At 35.8% G+C, this 22,892-nt stretch overlaps 1 protein-coding gene across 6 annotated transcripts in view; it reads left to right on the forward strand.

Moving 5' to 3' along the window:
- SOX5 (SRY-box transcription factor 5) overlaps nt 1-22,892 on the forward strand; it is a 1,155,320-nt gene that overhangs the window by 877,400 nt on the left and 255,028 nt on the right. For all 6 annotated transcript variants that reach the window (XM_055394458.2, XM_055394455.2, XM_055394462.2 and 3 more), the window contains exon 9: nt 19,982-20,068. In XM_055394458.2, coding sequence (XP_055250433.1) covers nt 19,982-20,068 — 87 coding nt within the window. The remainder of the gene's footprint in view (nt 1-19,981; nt 20,069-22,892) is intronic.

A 22,892-nucleotide genomic window follows, 5' to 3' on the forward strand; every position in this document is an offset into this window, starting at 1 on the left:
AGGTCAAGAAATTATAAGTATTTATGCTTTTAAATATAAAATAATCAAAATAGTCATGCTTAAACTTTTAGCTAGAATTAATAATGATTATAAAAGGAAGCCCGTGGTAGAGTTTAGAATGTTGAATGTTCATATCACACTCATGAGTTGCAAAAATAAGATTAACCCTATTTATGAGAATCGCCTTTCTGCTACTTTTGCTTGGAAAACAGTTAAACACAGAAGATGCTCTTTAAATGAAGATTGATGTTATTATTAATAAGCCACCCAAACATGAGAATTCTTGCATATACTGATTTGCTTTAAGACACAAAAGTTTGTTATGAACTCTGTCACTCACTGAGCTGCTTGAGAGTTGGTTATTTGAACCGTAAATCACTTATAAAGATGAGAATGATGATGGGGATGGGGGATACTGAGAGCAATGATGACAAGCACCTAAAAATACCATATTGAGACACTTAGAGAAAGTAATTTAATACTTTCAATAGCCCCATATAGTAGATATGTTATGTTTATATTTATTTTACTGATACTGAGGTGCAGGAGGTTAAGTAACTTTACAAGATGTTTAAGCTTGTAAATGAAGGAAGAGGACCCTGGCTACAAAATCTCAGCTCTTAATACACAGCTCCACATAGATTTTTGCCAGAATTAAAATAATCATATGTAAAGCATTTAAAAATTAATACCACTTAAGCTCTCAATTAATAGTTGTTAGAAGGAAATGGCAACCCACTCCAGTGTTCTTGCCTGGAGAATCCCAGGGACGGGGGGAGCCTGGTGGGCTTCCGTCTATGGGGTCACACAGAGTCGGACACGACTGAAGTGACTTAGCAGCAGCAGCAGCAGCAGCTATTATCATTACAATCTACAATTATATAAAAAGTATTCATTGTGAGTTTAGACATAAATTTCTTTAATTGCAGATTTTTTAAAAATCTCTAAATATTTGAAGATGTAAAGATTTTGTATAATATCACTAATTCTTGTTTTTAACCAGCTTTGCTATTAAATACTGATTTTTTTTTATAATCCAATGTATATCATAATGTGATATACATTGGATTATAAAACTTAGTATATACTCTAAGTTTATACCAGCTTAGAGTAAAAATAGAAGGCCAAAGATGGAGGCATCAAAAAAAAAAAAAACCTCACTCCTTCTTAACTACTTGTTATTCCTACTGTTTCTTTTATTCTGTTTATTCAGTTGAAGATAACTCATTCAAGAATTCCAGGTCTGTAGATATTTAGGAAAAGTACTTTAAAATTCTGTTTCTATTTTTTATTTCCATCGCAACCACTGTGTATAAAGGCAGGCATGCAAAAATGCTGGAAAAAAATTGTAGATCTTCTTGAACTTTGAAAAAAATGTCCATTTTGGCGAAGGGGGAGGCACATGGTTGGATAAATTTATACGTGCACCTCAAATTTGGGTGCTGGTATAAACTGCCAAAGTTCAGAATTTTCACATTTTTAATATACCAAGGTGGGTTAAAACAGCCTATTAGTGTAAGGAGTATTTTTGAAACTGTTGACATTTGGCTACTGTTCTTTCATCCACTGTTCTGTAGTCTTGACAGAAACTTGGTTTAGCTTGCAGAGGGAAAGTGAAAGACAGAGAAAGGTGTCTATATGAAGTGCCCCAGAGAGCCACAGAACTCCTGTATGGCAACATTTAGGCATTGAGTGTGACACAGTATTAACCTTTTTAATGGATGTGTGTAATAAAGTGACATGTAAATGGAGCACAAGGGGAGATATGACACTATATCTGGAAAAGGATAAAACAGTTGGTTGAATACTGGGCTATTATAGCAGTTTGCAAACCTTGGATAAACTCAGTCAGCGGTTGTATAATTGGTTATTCAATCCCGACCCTTGTTCACAGCTCAAAGCCAGGAACACGGAGACCTGTTGCCAATTTGAGTGAATATAGTGACTGTACTCGGCCGGGGCCTAACATCGGAGCCAGGCCTTTTCCTGTGGGCTGGTTTCCACCATGTCTGGGACTGGCTCAGTGACAGTGGGTCTTTTGTTGTGAAAGGCTGGCTGGTACTCCCCTCCTTTGCAAAATGTCTAACAGCTACACAAATATAAGAAAATAGGAAAAGAGCCTTACTGTAGCTTTTCTCTTAGCAAGTTAATGTGGAGTTAGTTTTCCTTTCTTTCTTTTTCATTCTTTTCTGTTGTCGTTCCTTTTTGGGGAAAGTTTGAGTTAAGTAAATAAACAAAAAGAGTGATATAAAAGCCTGCTTCTTGATAAGAATTGACCGTGATAGTCTTTGATTAGAATATGCATGGAAAAACGTATAGTAATTTGATTCACAAAAATTGGTTTCTAAATAAGGTATTTTTACTTTCCCTCCTTTCTCCTATGAGCATGTAGGTACTGAGAAGACTTTTTTTTTTACTATCTCTTCCATTGCTGAAAGACACAGCATGTTTATAAACCTATTAATGTATTTAACTTTAGGAAATAAGCACCCTACCTTTTCTTCCCAAACACTCTGGTGAGAGGCCAACAGACTAACCACTTACTGTTTCTAGTCTAGTAAAATTTTAGAAGTAACTCAGTGAAGATTTTGATTTGAGTATGTGGTACAAGGAATGCCCAATCTTCGTACAGTGCCCAATTCATAAAGGAATCTGTTACAAGCTTGTGGTATTTGCCAGTTAGGTGCTGTTTACTGATATGGGTGACAGTTCCCAGCTGCAATCAATTATGCTTCCATTATTTCTGTTGTTTAAACATGCTTTGGAATACCAGTTCAGAGGAGTTTTACAAAATGCATCGAAGTTCGAAAACAAAGCAGAGAGCATGTTAAAAAGAAAACCCAAGTACACTGAGATTGGAGAATTTTTTTCTCAGAGTATTTATCATCTCTTTGCCACCCCCCCCCCACCCTCCTGTTTCCATCTCACACACCCAAGCATTTAGAAAATCACACACACAACACATAGTGTTTGATTTAATGCAGGGTTGCAATTCAATCAAGAGACTGCTGAGGTCATATAATATAAATGGCTACAGTACTTCTTGGCTCAGTTATAGCCTTGATCATTCAGAGCTTTGTTTTTGTTAATTGAGTAACCCCCTGCTGGGGAGAGAGCTCCTAAATATTTTGGACGATGTGTCACTAAAAAGAATTTAGAGACTAGAAGGTAGTGGTCTGGGGTGGGTGGGTGTTCAGAGGAGGTGAGTTTCTGCCATGGACAAGGGAAAAAAAGAGGTTGTTCTGAAACCGTGACAGGACAAAGGAAAGAGAAGCAAATTGTTTTTGAATAGAAAATTAATCATTGAAAAGGGACTGGCTATTGTGAAGCAAACATAAAAATAGAGGGAGCGTTTAACTTGAAATATATGAGAAAAAGCACTATAGAAACTCCAGTGGAGGCCTTTAATGGAAAATACACCCGGCCATCTCATTATAAGTACATCCCTGGGAGCCAAGTGTTATGAGCATTAGTAAGAAGGTGGTATTATAAAAAAAAAAAAAAATTGATTATAATCAAGCTTAATGTATTTGCAGCTTAATAAAAGTATTGTATGGAGGTAGTGAGTATCATGGCATAATACAGACCTCTAAGTATTGGATTGTTCATAAGTATTGTATTTCATAATGTTAATCTGTGGAGGCCCTTACTTCCTGATGGGAAAATAGAAACCTGTATTGGGAAAGAGAAGATCACAGGATTGTAGACCGGCCCCTATTAACCTCAGAAAATACAATTCAACATATATCTTATCATCTTAATCTCCCCAATATTTTTCTAGTTTATAATACAATATTGTATATAACAAACAGATGTCTCCCCTAGGTCACCGTTTGTAATTTAGTAAATTGTAGGTGTCCAACTGGAGAGCCTAGAGCTGCTGGCGAAGTATGAATGCTTGAGATGCCTCATTAATTTAATGTAGGTAAGAGGCTGGTGGGCTTAAAGGATTTGGTAGCAGCCCCATAGAGAACTACCTAAATGAATTCAAATAGTGTGGAATAAACTTTTTTTTTTTTCTATGATTTTTTTCCCCCTCCATGCTGTGAAACCCTCACTGATCATTATTTTTTAGGCACTTTATGTGTCATAACAAAAACAGAAAGGCTGAAATATGTATGAAAACATGAGTTTCAATTAAACGTAAATCAAGTATTTTTTAAGGTGTTGGTTTTTAGTCTTTATGCAGCTTCATTTGGCACATAACCACATGTTTTGAGATTTGGCTTTTGGCTGGTTTATCATTTTGAGGGTGCTGCACTAAAAGCTGAACAATCTGCTGAGAAGAAAAGGGAGGGAAGTAAATAAGCCAAGTTCTACATATCGAACTATGGACTAAAATGATTTGACACCTATACATCCACTTTAACATAGTCCATACATTTTGGAAATATTCTTATAAATAAGGTAATCCCCTAATTAGACAAAGTAATTTCTCTCTTTGGTAGCTGCTGCGTGGCAAAGGTGTGTTTTCTTGCTTTAGAAAAAGAACACTTTATTTTTTTAATTCCACAACCATATATTTTAAGGAGATAATGTGCCCCTGTCTAGTAATAAAGATTTATTTGGATGCTTACAAATTTATTGCAGTGACTTAAAAGTTTAGTTTATCAAATTTATTGCAATAAATTATTTGCTTTCTGTAAATAAGATTATAAGCAGCTACCACACTTGGAAGGACTTTTTTGGAATGCTTGAAATATAACTTGAGTCAATGAAGATCTTGACTCCTATCACTGGAACAGTTTAATTTTTGAGGATTAGATATGCATTTCTAATTTAGCGTAATTTTAACAATGTTTTATCTGAATCATCTTCCTAGAATAGTTACTAGATTTTTCCAAATAGTTGAGGGCAGTAAAGGCTTTTTGAAACCTTCTTCAGTATTCATCCCAGTGTTCCCTTTGGATAGAAGATCTGATGTCCAACAACAGAGACCCTGTGGGGCTTAAACATACTCTGCACCTTTTTGTGAGAACTGAGATAGCAGGTTCCTGGGGGGTTTCAATTCCCTCAGGGAAAATTCTCAGAGGTATAAACACTTTCAAATTTCTGACATGTGGAACACAGACCTTTGTGGCTTTTGAGAGACCATTCCCAAGTTTGTAAAAGCTTGCTCTCTGACCCCCAGGTCAGAAAATTGGATGGTCTGTCATTTTACTGTATTCATCCGTCCTTTTGTGATAAAATTTTGACCTATATCTTAGGTTTTAAACTACTGATGTTTCATTGTACTTCACCAAAATCTCTTGGCTGTTTTAAATCAGCTTTTCACTATCTTTTTTTTTTCCATTCTTTTAGATCACTAACTCATTAGGAAAGCATGGGATACACGTCATAGTATGGTGGACAGTCTTTGTGCCCTTTTACTCCCCCCACCACCTGATTTTTCTCCTCAAATACATTTCTAATGAAATAAATGAGTTGAAATTATATATAAATATTCTATACTAATTTGACTAAATGTATGTGAAAGATAAAGATTCAGGTGATATACATTTCTGTCTACCATTTATTGCATATACGAGGGTTAAGTTCAGTGATGACTTCCGGATAGGTGGGCACAGAAGAAAGAGTGTTGTTTAATGGCATGCTGTCTCATTTCTCCTCTTCTCTCTCTCCCTGCATATGTCATTATTCTTTCAAAAGTTCATGTGAGAATGTTCTTCTCTCAGTTATTAGATGTAAGACATGATCTACAGATGTTACTGATTGGTGTTTTTAAGAATGTAGAAAGAATAAGCAGGCAAAATACTGTGAAACTGTAGAAATCCATGTTAATTACATTCAAAGTATAGATTATATTTTCTACCATTAACACCGTTTCCAGGATTTGTGACTTGTTGTCCTGCCATTTTTTAAAATTAATAATGAATATTATCCCATTCATTCTTCTCTCATTTACCAAATTACTTGAACATTATTCCACCTTCTTCTTTAAACCTACCCCCCTCAGTTCTCAACCATTCCAGAGGAGTGTGCTTGTCATTTGACTGATACCACAGGAGTTCCTCTCTTTCTTTGCCACTTATATTATGTGTGTAGTACATTATATGAAAGAATAGATACGTATTTCTAACATGTAAGTAATGTGGTTCATGGTCCCTTATTAAAATTTTTTCTTTTTAATTTTCTTCACAATGCTACACTAATAATTCTTCTTTATTGCCCCCCTTTTTAATAAATAAAATGTATATCAGTTCCTGGTAGTTCATTATTGCATTTTACTGTAAGTTTGTTTTTCCTTTGAGATGCTGTATTTCTTTGAGTTGTAACATTGAAAAGTATTGGAATATATTTGAATGGTTTTAGTTAAGAACGTTTAAATTATCACTCAAATGACATTTTGGTGTTAGTAAATGATTTTTTTTTTTTTTTACCTTTCAAAAAAGAGTTCTATAGATTCTACTTTTTCTTCTTCACTTGAAAAAAGTTTTCAAGTTTCTGGCGATTTAATGGAATATTTTTATATGCATTTTTATACCCTGAAGAGTATTTACTCATCAGAAAATTAACTCTGGTTTGGGAAAAGTATGGACTCCTGGGACTCAGCTAAGCCATTAGAGCCAGACCTGCCAGTGGCCTGGAGTTTTACATTTTAAAGAAGTTTCCCCATGACTAAGGACTCTAGGTGAATAGGGTCTACATGAGTTTTCCTCTTGTTAGTATCCAGCATACCTGGAAAAATACATAGTATACACTATTTGTTGAATCAACCCACTCTACTATTCTTATATTCTTACCTTTTAGTTTATTGTTGTATTCCTAGCATGATTTAGTTCATATCATATTCCTAATTACAGACAAGATGACAAATTGATCCCACTTCTGGAAATTATTACCTCATAGAATATTTTATAGCAGGTTCAATTAATTGATAAACATTAAGACTGGAAATCTATGGCAACGCTGCAATAGTAACATTTGGGGAAAAAACCTACCAGCACATTTATTTACTATTTATTAATATAATGATTCAAGTAAGGCATTTTTCTGTTTACTGCAGCAAATTAAACAAAAGGAAGGCAACTCGGTCACTCTGTAGCATTTTGAATCCAAGGTTTAGCATCTGATCACTGTTAGTCTATACATCTAAACAGTGCGTGGTATATTATAAGAGATTGTGAGTTTCTTGAAGTTCAGAGGCCATGTCTTATTATCACAATGTAACAGTTGTGGCTTAATGATAACTGTTAGATAAAAGAATGAATAAATAGAATAGGAGGCCTCCTGCTCATGTGTGTGTGTGCACGTGTGCCTTCACATTTGTGTAAATTGTGCAAATAAAGAAAATGTGAAAGTATCCATATATTTTTTAAAATAGTCTAATAACTCAGTATATCATGCCACTAAAAGCAAAGATAATAGTTTTGTGCATTCATTAATTCCAGAAATTAAAAGAATATACAAACAGACTGTACTTGACTAACTTTATACCCACTGCTTTTAACATTGAGAATGGTTACATTTCTGGTAATGTAAGAAAAATGAAAGCCAAGCTATGCCTTTTGCTATTTTTCCAGACTTTTTCTTTTTTTTTACTTTTGTCTCCTTTTACTTGTTCCTTCTTAAATGAAAATGCTTTTTACACATTGTTTTTTTTTTTTTTTTTGCTATTCTGCATTTTGTTGGTTTACAGAAAGTCATACCTAACACACAACTTTAAGTTTCATTGCTGATTAGATTGTATCTAAGCTTGTGGACATTAAATGTCATTTTGAAAATAAAACTATTGTATTTTCTCATCTAAAATTACTCTAAAAATGACATGATCCAAAATCCATGAAAGGTTATGAGAGACCAAATATAACAAGTTGTTGAGCCAGATGGACGACTTTGGTTGTGAAGGCTATGTGCAAATTTAGATATATAATTTTAAGCAAATCAGAGGATTTTTGTCCTTAATTTTAAAATCAGATGCTATGTATTAGAACATAAAAATATAATTTGAATTATAAGTAGCTTTTCGGCTCAACTGTTCAAATACCTGCATATCACAATCTCTGATTTATCATATGAATCATGTCAGTTTTTATTGTTCATATCTTTTCAGGCATCTGGCAAGCTGAGACTGCGATTTGTTTTCACATATGTTGTGATAGAGAAGATTCAGGATGTGTAGTGGTTTAGCATCAGGCTCTATGTGCTTTAATTCTCACTTCCAGTGGTAAAACATTCTGTCATATTTTTAAAGTATTGGAATTCTTAGTCTAATGTATGTTAAGTGAATTTCTATTTATATGCTTTTTGGATCTCCTTTATCATCTCTACCACTCACCTTCCCATTTATAAACAACAATGACAAAATTCTTCAAATATGATCATTATTTTTTGTCTTCAACATGGTCTAGATATCTAATTGAATGGATGGTTATCTGAACACACTCTAAGAGTAGGGTAATTGCTTCATTTATAATTCAAACACACATTTAGGTACTTTTTAAAATATATCAATAGGCATTTAGAATTTGCTTAGAACTATGCTTCTTTACTAAACTGTGATATGGTTAAGCAATCAAACTTTTCCTGTTTGTTTATAAATTTGTCTCCTGAAGTTAAAATTTTATTTAAGTATGCCACATTCTTATATACCTTTTACTATAATTGAGTTCTTATGGCTTTTCTTTCTATTTTTCTTCTTTCGCATGTGTGTGTATACATGTGTGTATACACACACACATGGGAAAGAAGAAAAATATAAGAAATGTATATATCATATACAGTTGAAATGATACTATTTCAAATAAAATAGATGGAAAAAAACAGGTATATTATAGTTGGTCTCTGAGAAAGTTGATTATTGCTGGATGAAATAGTCTTGAAAATCTTTTATGAGGAATATTTTAACTGTTATGAATTGACTATTAATTGATGCCATCATGACCACCTTCCTCCCAGTTTTCTCTCAAGTTACCTTTGCTCTCCTGTTCTATCCCTCCTGCCTTAGTAACCCTGCTACTTCCTCCTACCTTCCACTCTTACCCCCTCTAATTGTGCCTAATGGTTAGAACTTAATTCACATTTCACCACCCACACTATGCTGATATCATAAATTATTTGGATACAGATGGACAATATTCATTAGATGTGCACTTTACCCAAAGAGCCTGGCACAGGAGTGCTGCACACTCCCATTTTTATTAAAAGTAAAAATGCTTTTCCTGTTGTGGGGGTTGGGGTGAGTTGGCCATGATGGAGAATAGGGCTACAGTGCTAATAAATAAAACTAATAACTATTACTGCTGGCTGAGCGACCCTGGGAGAAGAGAACTACAAAGCTATTTTTTGTTCCCTTTCACTTGTCAACAGCACTGGCTTAAAAGCTTGAGCCATTGTTGAGGACCTAATGGAACCTTTGGAAAGTTAGAAAGACAATGGTCAAAAAATATTTTTGTATTTCTGTGCTTTGGGGGGGACAATTCATACATTAACCTAATGGAAGTGACAACTATTTTTGTCCTTCTTACTACTTTGTCCATCTTACTAGTATATCTCTTTCTTTGTCATCTTTTTTTCGACAAGAACCAACTGAGAAATTCATTGGAATGACAGATAAATCAATGAAACTAATAGTAATGATCAAATTCATAAAATACATAGAACTATTGAACAAATAAATAAAGCTGTAACTGATGTAGCATTTGATCTCTGGGTAATTTTAAGGATAGGTAAATTGATGCATCTGTATATATATTTCATTTGGTTATTGATGTATTTCTCTTGAGATGTTGTATGTTAAGTTGTAGTTGTAATGTTAGTCAACCTTTTTAAATGTTATTGGGAACCCAGCATTGTCTTCCATGCTTTACATAAGTTATTTAATTCTTTTGACAATAGTGTAAGTATAGTTATTATCCCCTTTTATAGGTGAGTAAATTGAAGCACAAAATGGTTAAGTTACTTGCCAAAGATCACAAAATTAGTCATAGTAAGTGATGGAGTCATGTCGTATGACCTTTTTTATTTTTTTCTATTTTTACATTTTGTAGCAAAGCATAAGAGAGATTTTGTACATGAGGAAAAACTCTTTGCAGGTCCATTTTGAAATACTGCCCACAAAGTACTTACGTTATTTTTTGCTGGGGTCTAATATTTAAAACAAGAAAAAAGCAGAATGTTTTAGTCTACACAAAGAAATGCATTTACTTTCCAAGTGACGGAGTGGATCAAACTAGGAGAGTTTCGTAAGACTGTCTCTTAAAGGATATTTTGTGTAGGAAATATAGAGTCATGTTTTGAAGAGGAAAACCAAGTTTATTGATATATAGCAATTATATCTTATTGATTATGGTGTATTTAATCATGTGATGAAAAATATTTTTCTAAAATGTGGTATAAAGTTAGGCATAATTGAACAAGTGTTTTAATAGTTTTAGCGTGTACAATGAGGAAAGTTAAGCCTGTGGGTAATGATTTAGATATTTCAATCTTCAGAAAAACTGATTGTACATTAAAATTTCAAAACTTGAGTCAGCAGGCCAAAGATTTTTTTTTTTTTCTCTAACCAGGCTCTTATTAAATTTCAAGTGGAAACAAAGAAATATTTTGGCAGTACTACGAGTAAAGTATTTCTAAAGCTTAATTCACTTCAGGACGATTACATATAAAAGGAGGCTTATTGAAATCCTAGTGCTTTGGAATTTCAGATGTGTTTCTATTGTGTGTTGTGGTGTGTTATTTTTTTAACATTTCCTAGAAGAACTTGACATTTCCAGTAGCAGACTAGCTGTAGCACTTGGCTAATGGGAATGTTACAAGGTCTTCTGGTCTTCAGTGCACAGATACTTTCCAGATAATGTAGAAGTTTTTATATTACTTCCATTACATTGTTTAATATTTGGCCCCAGATGTTATCTAGACATGCAGCTGTTATCAGCATGAATTGAAATCATCCTGGTATGTGATATCCAGATTCAGCACAATCTTCCCCTCAAAAATAATCTTATCAGTAATTGAATAGCTAAATAGCAAGATACTAAATTGTAAATAGCTTTTTAAAGAAAAATATAGTTAGCCAAATGTACTAATTGACATTTTCTTTAGTTTAATGGAGGCCATCAAGTAAAAACTTCTGAGGGGAGAGTACTGAATTAACAGTACCTAATACTAACAGTGGAGAAATAACTATAGAAGGAATAAAGGGATGGAGCAAAAGCAAAACCAATACCCAGTTGTGGATGTGACCAATGATAGAAACAAGGTCCGGTGCTGTAAAGAGCAATATTGCATAGGAACCTGGAATGTTAGGTCCATGAATCAAGGCAAATTGGAAGTGGTCAAACAGGAGATGGCAAGAGTGAATGTCGACATTCTAGGAATCAGTGAACTAAAATGGACTGGAATGGGTGAATTTAACTCGGATGACCATTATATCCACTACTGTGGGCAGGAATCCCTTAGAAGAAATGGAGTAGCCATCATGGTCAACAAAAGAGTCCGAAATGCAGTACTTGGATGCAATCTTAAAAATGACAGGATGATTTCTGTTCGTTTCCAAGGCAAACCATTCAATATTACAGTAATCCAGGCCTATGCCCCAACCAGTAATGCTGAAGAAGCCGAAGTTAATCGGTTCTATGAAGACCTACAAGACCTTTTAGAACTAACACCCAAAAAAGATGTCCTTTTCATTATAGGGGACTGGAATGCAAAAGTAGGAAGTCAAGAAACACCTGGAGTAACTGGCAAATTTGGCCTTGGAGCACGGAATGAAGCAGGGCAAAGGCTAATAGAGTTTTGTCAAGAGAACGCACTGGTCATAGCAAACACCCTCTTCCAACAACACAAGAGAAGACTCTACACATGGACATCACCAGATGGTCAACACCGAAATCAGATTGATTATATTCTTTGCAACCAAAGATGGAGAAGCTGTATACAGTTAGCAAAAACAAGACCAGGAGCTGACTGTGGCTCAGATCATGAACTCCTTATTGCGAAGTTCAGACTTAAATTGAAGAAAGTAGGGAAAACCACTAGACCATTCAGATATGACCTCAATCAAATCCCTTATGATTATGCAGTGGAAGTGAGAAATAGATTTAAGGGACTAGATCTGATTGATAGAGTGCCTGATGAACTCTGGACGGAGGTTCGTGACATTGTACAGGAGACAGGGACCAAGACCATCCCCATGGAAAAGAAATGCAAAAGAGCGAAATGGCTGTCTGAGGAGGCCTTACAAATAGCTGTAAAAAGAAGAGAGGTGAAAAGCAAAGGAGAAAAGGAAAGATATAAGCATCTGAATGCAGAGTTCCAAAGAATAGCAAGGAGAGATAAGAAAGCCTTCCTCAGTGATCAATGCAAAGAAATAGAGGAAAACAACAGAATAGGAAAAACAAGAGACCTCTTCAAGAAAATTAGAGATTCCAAGGGAACTTTTCATGCAAAGATGGGCTCGATAAAGGACAGAAATGGTATGGACCTAACAGAAGCAGAAGATATTAAGAAGAGGTGGCAGGAATACACAGAAGAACTGTACAAAAAAGATCTTCACGACCAAGATAGTCACGATAATGTGATCACTGACCTAGAGCCAGACATCTTGGAATGTGAAGTCAAGTGGGCCTTAGAAAGCATCACTACGAACAAAGCTAGTGGTGGTGATGGAATTCCAGTTGAGCTATTTCAAGTCTTGAAAGATGATGCTGTGAAAGTGATGCACTCAATATGCCAGCAGATTTGGAAAACTCAGCAGTGGCCACAGGACTGGAAGAGGTCAGTCTTCATTCCAATCCCAAAGAAAGGCAATGCCAAAGAATGCTCAAACTACCGCACAATTGCACTCATCTCACACGCTAGTAAAGTCATGCTCAAAATTCTCCAAGCCAGGCTTCAGCAGTATGTAAACCGTGAACTCCCAGATGTTCAAGCAGGTTTTAGAAAAGGCAGAGGCACCAGAGATCAAATTGCCAACATCCGCTGGATCATGGAGAAAGCAAGAGAGTTTCAGAAAAACATCTATTTCTGCTTCATTGACTATGCCAAAGCCTTTGACTGTGTGGATCACAATAAACTGTGGAACATTCTGAAAGAGATGGGAATCCCAGACCACCTGACCTGCCTCTTGAGAAACCTGTATGCAGGTCAGGAAGCAACAGTTAGAACCGGTCATGGAACAACAGACTGGTTCCAAATAGGAAAAGGAGTGCGTCAAGGTTGTATATTGTCACCTTGCTTATTTAACTTATATGCAGAGTACATCATGAGGAACGCTGGGCTGGAAGAAGCACAAGCTGGAATCAAGATTGCTGGGAGAAATATCAATAACCTCAGATATGCAGATGACACTGCCCTTATGGCAGAAAGTGAAGAGGAACTCAAAAGCCTCTTGATGAAAGTGAAAGAGGAGAGTGAAAAGGTTGGCTTGAAGCTCAACATTCAGAAAACAAAGATCATGGCATCTGGTCCCATCACTTCATGGGAAATAGATGGAAAAACAGTGGAAACAGTGTCAGACTTTGTTTTTTTGGGCTCCAAAATCACTGCAGATGCTGATTGCAGCCATGAAATTAAAAGACGCTTGCTCCTTGGAAGGAAAGTTATGACCAACCTTGATAGTATATTAAAAAGCAGAGACATTACTTTGCCGACCAAGGTCCGTCTAGTCAAGGCAATGGTTTTTCCCGTGGTCATGTATGGATGTGAGAGTTGGACTGTGAAGAAAGCTGATCGCCGAAGAATCGATGCTTTTGAACTGTGGTGTTGGAGAAGACTCTTGAGAGTCCCTTATACTGCAAGGAGATCCAACCAGTCCATTCTAAAGGAGACCAATCCTGGATGTTCATTGGAGGGACTGATGCTAAAGCTGAAACTGCAATACTTTGGCCACCTCATGCGACGAGTTGACTCACTGGAAAAGACTCTGATGCTGGGAAAGGTTGGGGGCGGGAGGAGAAGGGGACGACGGAGAATGAGATGGCTGGATGGCATCACCGACTCTGTGGACATGAGTTTGAGTGTACTCCGGGAGTTGGTGATGGACAGGGAGGCCTGGCGTGCTGTGATTCATGGGGTCGCGGAGAGTCGGACACGACTGAGCGACTGAACTGAACTGAACTGAACTGAATACTAACAGAGGTTCACCACCAAGACCACCTATCGTCTAATTATTGTCTAAAACCAGATGAGGTGAATAAAACCAGACTAATATTTAGTTGTGAAAATCTCACTCTTTGTTAAAAAAAGTGTTGTGATGTGTGGTATATGGAAAAGAACACCAAAATAATAGTTGGAATTCAAGTTCTGCCTTAATTATTAATTAGATTTATGATCTTAGGCAAGATTTAACCTTTATTTATATTTTTCAGTCTGTAAAATGAAGTGTTTGGCCAAGACTAGTTATTATCCAACTTGAGCAAAACAGTCGTCTTCCAATACTAGTCTCCTTGGTCAAATATTTAAATAATACTACATAATCCATGGGCTTCCCTGTTGGCTCCTGCCAATGCAGGAGACATGGGTTCAATCCCTGGGTCAGGAAGATCCCCTGGAAAAGGAAAAAAGTGTAGGAAAACCCACTCCAGTGTTCTTACCTGGGAAATCCCATGGACAGAGGAGCCTGGCAGGCTATAGTCCATGGGGTCACAAAGAGTTGGACATGACGTAGCGACTAAACACAACAGCAAATGTAAACCATAACCCACTTAAAGATACACAGCCTGTTAGCACTTAAAATGATCTACATCTTATAGAAAATAAATGTAAATTTGCTTAATATTAGTTAGATTTACTTGACAATGGAATGCTTACTTGTTTTAGTTACACTTGTAGCCAAGCAATTTATGTTCCATTTATGTCCAATATATATTTTAGTAAATTACTTTTGTGGAATGTTTATCTAAATGTTATCTAAAGATCCTTCCTGCAGAAGGAAATGGCAACCCACTTCTACAGTACTCTTGCCTGGAAAATCCCACGAACAGAGGAGCCCGGTAGGCTACCGTCCATAGGGTCACAAAGAGTCAGACATGACTGAGCGACTTTACTTACTTTACTTACTTAAAGATCCTTCCAGGTTTAAAATGCTGAATCCATGACATGAAAATCTACATATGCTTTTACTTCTTGACTTTGAAGGAGATATTAGTATATTTTTGACTTTCAGCCCTATTGTTCCCTCCAAAAGATAGCTTTCATCCCTAAATGTTCACCTATCACATGTCAGAAATAACACAGCTTAGTTTAAACCACAAAATGAAAGTATAAACGGTGGTAGATTTGGTATGACCTAACTCCTGGGACTTTTTGAAAAATCACATTTTATCTATACATATTTTTTGCTTGTTTGATTTTTCAATGAGCTCTGCCACTGCAGCTCAAGGGAGATTAAGGGAAAAAAACCTACATAAACACAAAGCAAAAACCTGAGCTTGTGTGTAAAGCTACTGCACTGGAGCGAATGTGGTTTAATTCTTGGCACTGGGAGCTTGTTGGAGAATTACAATATGTTGGCATGAGTCTCTGGGTCTCATTGTTCCAGATGAGGGAGTCAGTCTTAAGAGTGTTTGGCACTGAAGGGAAAAAGGAGTGAGAGTTATAGGGAATGAACAGGCCTAAAGAGGCAGGATGCTGTTGTAAAAATGGCTGGCACGGTTAGGGGGGCCATTCACTGTTGGGGATTGCCATAGGCATTGATGTGAAGAAGCATATGTGAGCAGAAGAGGCAAGGGTGAGAAGAGGAAAGCAAGCAAACTTACTAAATCATAACATTCTGTCCTGATGGTAGAAAGAGACAGAAGTATAGTCATCTTACTAATAATAGGTTGACTGATAAGGAGAATTTTTAGTTCCCTCTAATTTATCTTTTAGTTTCTTCCTTAATATTTATTTTATTTTTTCTTTAAAAAATATATACATTTTTATGCTTCACCTAAAAAAGGGAGATTCTTGAATTAAGAGGCCATGATTTTGTATTCCCTCTGTTCTACTTTCTGGCTAGGTGATGCTGGGTCTTGGTTTTCTTTCTGAGCCTTGGTTTTCTCATCTGTAAAATGCATATAATAATAATATACACCATTGACAAATTATTGTATCTGACAGCATTCTATAAGCTGAAATGCCATGCAAATAATAATAAATTATATTATCCATCATGCTTATTGTAATAAAGAGAACCCTAGCTTTAATTTTGATGGTAATCATGATACTCTGAAGCCTGGGAGAAGTCCATCTCAGGAGACTCTTTAAAGCATTTAAAATAAAACTATGATACATCTTAATATGAAAGTTATGGCTAGTACAGAATTTAAACATTTGGAAATAACTATGTGTCCAGAAACATGCCATACTCAATTGTATAAAATACAATCCTAAGTATATATTTTTTAAAAAAATAACATTTTAGAAAATGTTTAGAAAATTGAATATTTAACAGATAACTACTCTCTCTTTGACTCCATAAGCACTGAAGCAGCCATTACATAGTAGTGTCAGATTTCACTTTAATCATATTCACATATTAATGAACAGGTGTATTATAAATATTGATATTTTGCCATTTGGTCTTTTGCAGTTCTAATCATTTATATTGTATGGGATCTTTACTGTTTTCAGAGAAATTCAGTCACTGGTACCTGTCCATTTATCGTGATCATTATTGTGAGATCATTTCTTAACATTTCTTCATGAACTACCAGTGGAAATAAATTGGAACAGTACCTGGAGAATCCCAGGGACGGTGGAGCCTGGTGGGCTTCTGTCTGTGGGGTCGCACAGAGTCGGACACGACTGAAGTGACTTAGCAACAGCAGCAGCAGCAGCAACAGTTGTAGAATACCAAGTATAGATTTGCTTAAAGCTCTTTGTTTTAGATTAATTCAAATAGAGGGGTGAAATGGGTGAAAAGATATGCTTTAGTTCCTCCCTGAGCTAGACAGTGTCAGAGCCCCGGTGAGTACCCAGATCGCTTCACATATAGCCCAATAGTCCTTCCACTATGTGAAAACATTTTCATTTCAATGCATATATCTGCTATATGGTCATAAGTGAAAGTGAAAGTTAAATCATCATAGTTTCTCTTTAAATCATCCAGAATTCCAAAGTTCAGAGTCATATAGTGGCACTACATCTTGAACATAATGAAAGCTCTAAGGAATCTTGGCTTTTTATCTCTTCATGCTGCCCATAGGAACGTATTACCCTGGGATATTCAACTTATCCTTTCAAATGTTTACTTCATCCATCCACTGGAGTTAATAAAAAGAGTTTGTCTATCCATGACTGTTTTGCAGGTAAAATGCAGTGATGTGTGTGTATGGGAAAGAGCAAAGGCTTTGGGGTCCAATAAGTTGGAATTAGCTCCATATTGATCAAGTCACGAATTCAGGAGATTATTATGAGAAGCTTGAGATACCACATGTAAAGGACAGCACTATTTAGCACTTAACCTCAAATAGTAGCTATCATTATCGTTTCATTGACAACAAGAAACTTAGGAATCTGTAGAGAAAACAAAACAAAACCTTAGGCCAAGATTCAGCTCTGCCCACTGCATATTGTGAAACCTCAGACAAGTCCTTTGGTTTTTAAAATAAAACCCTAGAAGATAGATATAATAACATAATCTGAATCTTCAGGTGTTTGCTTTGATTAAATGAGAGAATGCTGGTAAAAGCATCTAGCATAGTTCCTGCACACAGGATGTTTAATACGTGTTTATTGAATCTGAGTTTTAAAAAATATACCTCATCCAAATTCCAAGTATTATTATCTTTTTCATCCAAAGGCACAACAATCCTGAGTTAGATATATTTCTGATTTTACATCTTTCGAATTACTTAGTCTTAAAGAAGTTATTCATTTTTCTGTAGTTTATGTTAAAAGTCAGGTACTTGAATAAAAAAAGTGGTTTTCTATGCGAGCTTTCTATCTTCATGCAAGAGACCAGGAATGTTCTGCAGGTTTCAGAAATCTGGCGGCTGTTTCTTTAACTCTGCAACTTAGAAGACTTCTGTTTCTTTATGAGCACACTATAGTGAATATTTTGTCTAGCTGCAGGGGAAAAGCTTTGTCATGGACTTTGCAGACAATAGCCTTAAAAGTAAAATGGTCTGCTTTTGGTGCTGGAGGTTCAGGGGCCTATTGTTAGTACACAATGAATTTCTATTGCTGCATTCCTGCTTTGCAAAGGTTTGTTAGCTTTTAGTGACTGACAGTACTCTATTGCAAATACCATATTGGCTGTGCCCTGTTTACATGCTACTCAAGAATTTTTGTAGGGTGCTGGAAAAAAGAAAACAGTGGTGTTTGTTTGACCTACTCTGATAAGGTTTAAAAAATGATTTCACTCACAGAGTGTTTACTGGGAATGTAGAAACATTGAAAATCCCTGTAGAAGTGTTTTAAAGTTACTTTTAAAACCTTAGTGAACAGAAATATTGATTACAGTAAGAAGAGTTTTAATTCATTTTATTACTCAGAATTGCCATTATCATCTTCAAAACAACATGATAAACAAATAGGGATATTTTAAGAAAAAGTAAAATCTTTAGCACCCTTTTCCATTAAATGGGACAAATGAAGAGGTATATTTTGTTACAAAGGAAAAAATACATTTCACACATCCCATGTAAATGTGCATACAGTAGTTGTGTGTGTGTGCACACACTATATACAAGCTATTTGAAGAAGTAATTATTCAGATTTTTCAGCATTTTATTTTCCCCAAGTTTTTGGCATGTGAAAAAGAAGGATTCATGTTGTCACAGTTTTTCCAAGGAAAATTACACCTCACTTCACTGAAAACTCTACACAGGCTTCTTGACTCTGATAGCTGTTGTCTTTAAGATGAGGGCCTGAGAATAGTAGAAAGCATTAACCAAGGAGATGCTTTAAAAATGCATTTTATTGTGGGGAAAATTAACCCGTTTCTAATAATCTTATGGTCTCTAGGCCAGACGGTCCCTTTGATAAGTTAACATGTACTCCCTTTATGCTCTTAGTAGGGGGTAAACAAATGTCTGAACAAACACAAATACACATAAACACCAATGTGGAGAATGGCAGTGTGTGTCTTCGATCTAGATAATAAGTGTGGGTATTGTTATTTAGATGGAGCATACTGGGACACTTATCTTTTAGTACACACCATTTTCTAACTGAATGCAGTGCTAATCGCGGGATTGAAAGCCATTGTAATTGTGTACCCATCTAAATGCTGACAAGAATATACAATTACATTATTTGGAACTGAGTTTAATGTTTGGGTGTTTTATTAGCATTTATGTTTACTTATACATTAAAATTCAACACAAAAGGAGATCAAAACCATGTGATATAAAGAAACAAGGATCAAACTACCGCATAACTCTGCTCTCTAAAACCTGTGTCCTCTCTTAACAGAGGGCATTTTAAAAGAGTATGATACAAATGTGAAATAAGCAAGTAAGTTTCCGTTACGGGCATTACTCCCATCTCTAGATTTTGCAGTGTTTGTAAAGCTTCTTTTATACCAACTTATTTTTATATGTTCGCGATACTGGCAAATCTTTCCACAGTGTGCTTACCACCACACGACGTTAAACACATATTATAAAGTGGTTGTAATTGTAAACACACAGAGGGATATAATTACATGTAGCAGATTTAAGAGCTAATTCTTTGCCTTTTTTTTTAACTCTGCATTTTATCAACATAATTATTTTTTGACTGCAGACTAACACCCTGAAATTGACAAGCATCCATTATAGCAGGAATTTGTTCACCAAATTGAAAAACAATGAATTGCAGGTTTATATGTACCCATTGTCATAAAGAATTAGTTAGGCTTTGTTCCGCAAGAGGAAAAAGCTAATGATTTTGAAACAGCAGGTGACAAAACACATTCTTTTTTTCCCTCCCCTGTTATCAGTGTGTTGATGAAGTCATTATGAACTGGGGGCGGGGTAGGGGTGGCCTTATTTTTAGCAGATAGACTTTTAATGAACTACATTAGAAAGATAGTCATGTTGATTTGCCTACCTTTCTTTTTTCCTTTACTCAGAAACCCCCAGTATTGAAAAGCTACTCTCAAAAGACTGGAAAGACAAGCTTCTTGCAATGGGATCAGGGAACTTTGGTGAAATAAAAGGTAATATATTTGCAATTATTTTGATCCAAGATGTACCGAAATGAGTCTGATATTTAGAAATATGGATGGTAGTAAACTACTTTTGCCCCCATGCATTCTGTTTTTGCTGTTTTTTCTTCCTCATTTGAAAGAGGATATACCAGAGTTCTTATTTTCTCTCTGTGCCTTAAAATAGTATGTTGTCTTAACAGAATGACCTATTTTTTAACAGTCTTTGGTTTTCATCATTTTTAAAAATTTTAAATGATTTACAAGTACAAATGTATCTACAGCAGGGTTAAAACTGTATATTATGAGATAATAATTTTACATAGTCTACATATTAAAATTATGAATGTACATAATCTACACTTAAAACCAGGAATGATACAGGAAGAAGATTTAATTCTTCACATGAAAATAAAGTCAAATGGTCATTTCAATTAATTTGAAAGTGTGTTTTCTTTGAGCATAGTAGGCAACCCATGGTTTTCTAGTGTTGCCAATAGGACAACTTTCGATTCTAAGTTCTAAAGGATTAATTTTAAGAATATACTTACCAATATCAATAGATTTTCTTACATATTACTTTGTATATTTTTTATAGAAACTGAATATATATTTAAAATATCACCAGATTTGTATTAATATACATGTAGAAATATGTGTATAAATAACATTTTTGCATATGTCTGTTCATGCACGTGTTCTCCCAGTGAGAGGCAATCGTCTCTCAACATTCTGCTACATCAGAGCATCCTAGAGAAAGGCAAACCATAGATCAGTCTGCTCAAAAGTTTGACTTAGGTGATATCAGCCATCTCGGATTGGAAAACTTCCAGAAAGTGTTTGTGTATTTCACTTTTCATCCAACTATTTGGAGTTTGGCTATGATTAGTTGTAAATGGGTGGTAAGAGAATAAATGCCTGCTAATCCACAAAATAAGTAACCATAATCTATAATGAAGTGAAATTCAAGCAAATAGTAATTAATATCCCTTACAGAGCTTGGAGACAGAGGTTAAAGAGAACAGCGAAGTTTCTCCTTTTTCTGAAGCAGCAGGTCCTTTATTTTGAGGGATTTTAACCCATTTGCACCTACGATATAGGACATATTCTCCAAGGTTCTTTATTCTGCTATGACCTGGGTAATAACTAAGAGCTGAGCCAAGAAGACCGCCTGTTCCCAGCCTTGTGATCTCATTCCATCGGAGGACAAGCATGTTTCCCTACCTCGTTTTCCTCACAAGTCTTAACTTGAAAGCAGCCAGCAGCAGTGATGATAAGCTTAGAGGAAAGAAGCTCAGCTGTCCTTTCAGGCTTGCCTGTGGGGTTAGTTCAGGAAGCTGCAGTACAGTCGCAAAAGAAGTTTCTGTCTTTAATTTTGAGTTTTTTAAGCTGCACATTCAGAGCATAAGTTTGGTTATTGTCCTCTGTTTCTGTTCAAAAAGCTGTTTTCTGATGCATTTTAAAAGCACCTGTAGATCTTTCTTCTGCTGGGGGGCATGGTTGTTAGCTGCTTGGATCAGGTTTGGCAGAAAACTGGGGGGGAAAGCACTATGTTACTTTTCCTACTGACTGCCCATGACAGTTGCAATTACTGTCCATTGTTCATAGCTGGTGCAGAAGTGGAGAGGGTACAATAGTATGTTACCCTCTGGGGGTAAGGGAATTTGACTTAATGGTTCTTGGAGGGGTCAGACACTATGATTATGTGCTGCCCAGGAATGTGGTTTTCATGCCACCTGAGAAGAAGTTAGTTGAGAACAATGGCCTAGCTGTTTGGCAGCTATTTTTTATGAGGCAAATAAAGGTGTAAGTCTCATGTATGTGTAGACTGTTTTCTGTCAGGATAGGGAAGGGTAGGCATGACCTTTTTATAATCTGAAAATATGAACTTACTCAATTATTAGATAATTTATTAGTGATAATTTAGATTAATGTAGTTGAGTAGAACCTTTACTTATATTATGAAGTTTACAGCCCTTAGAGTATTCACTGAGTCTTCTCATGGATTGAAACTTCTCTCCTCCATTTACACTGGTCAGCTTTCGCTTAACTTTTAAAAATCAATTCCAGGAAGCATGTGAGTAAGTGAATGAATGTGCCTGTCCGTATGTGTGTGTGTCCATGCTTGAGCATGGAAGACCGCAGCCAGGTGAGGGCAGATCACAGTTCCTAAGTGCTGCCTTTAGGTTGCTATGAGCGAATTGCTTTCAGGGCATTTGGACAAAGACTAAACTTACAGCGTGTGTGTGTGTTTTAGTCGCTAAGTCATGTCCGACTCTTGGCGATCCCGTGGACTGTTCCTGCCAGGCTCCTCTGTCCATGGGATTCTCCAGGCAAGAATAGTGGAGCAGGTTGCCATTTCCTTCTCCAAACTTACAGCTTGGTGACGTTCAAAGAAGCGTTTCTTACTATTACTTACTTAAAAATGAAAAAATCATAAACTTTTAAAATAGAAGAAATAGATAGTATCTGGTTTGGATAGCTTAGCTATCAATAAAGAGTTACCATACCCACTTAAATTCAATCTCATTTCTCAAGAAACAAAGTGAGTTAGGAAAGGTCACTGACTTCTAAAAGCATAAAATTATTTTTCATGTTGGATTATCTTGCCTGTTAGAATTTAGACCATTTTATGGTCTGGTACTTTGGAAATGTAAAGTAATTAGGCTTTAAAGTTACATTAGAAAACAATCCTCTGAAAAACATACAAAAAGAACAAATGATTCCATTTCTAGGACAAAAGAGTTTGACTAAAAAACTCTACTGATAGCAAAAAGTCAATATATGTTATAAACATATTACCTGCCTAAAGAAATTATTTTTTTCTTCTCTAATC

Source organism: Moschus berezovskii, chromosome 6 (assembly GCF_049115385.1).
Source record: "Moschus berezovskii isolate FMDL1 chromosome 6, NW_MosBer_1.0, whole genome shotgun sequence".
Taxonomy (NCBI): Eukaryota; Metazoa; Chordata; class Mammalia; order Artiodactyla; family Moschidae; genus Moschus; species Moschus berezovskii.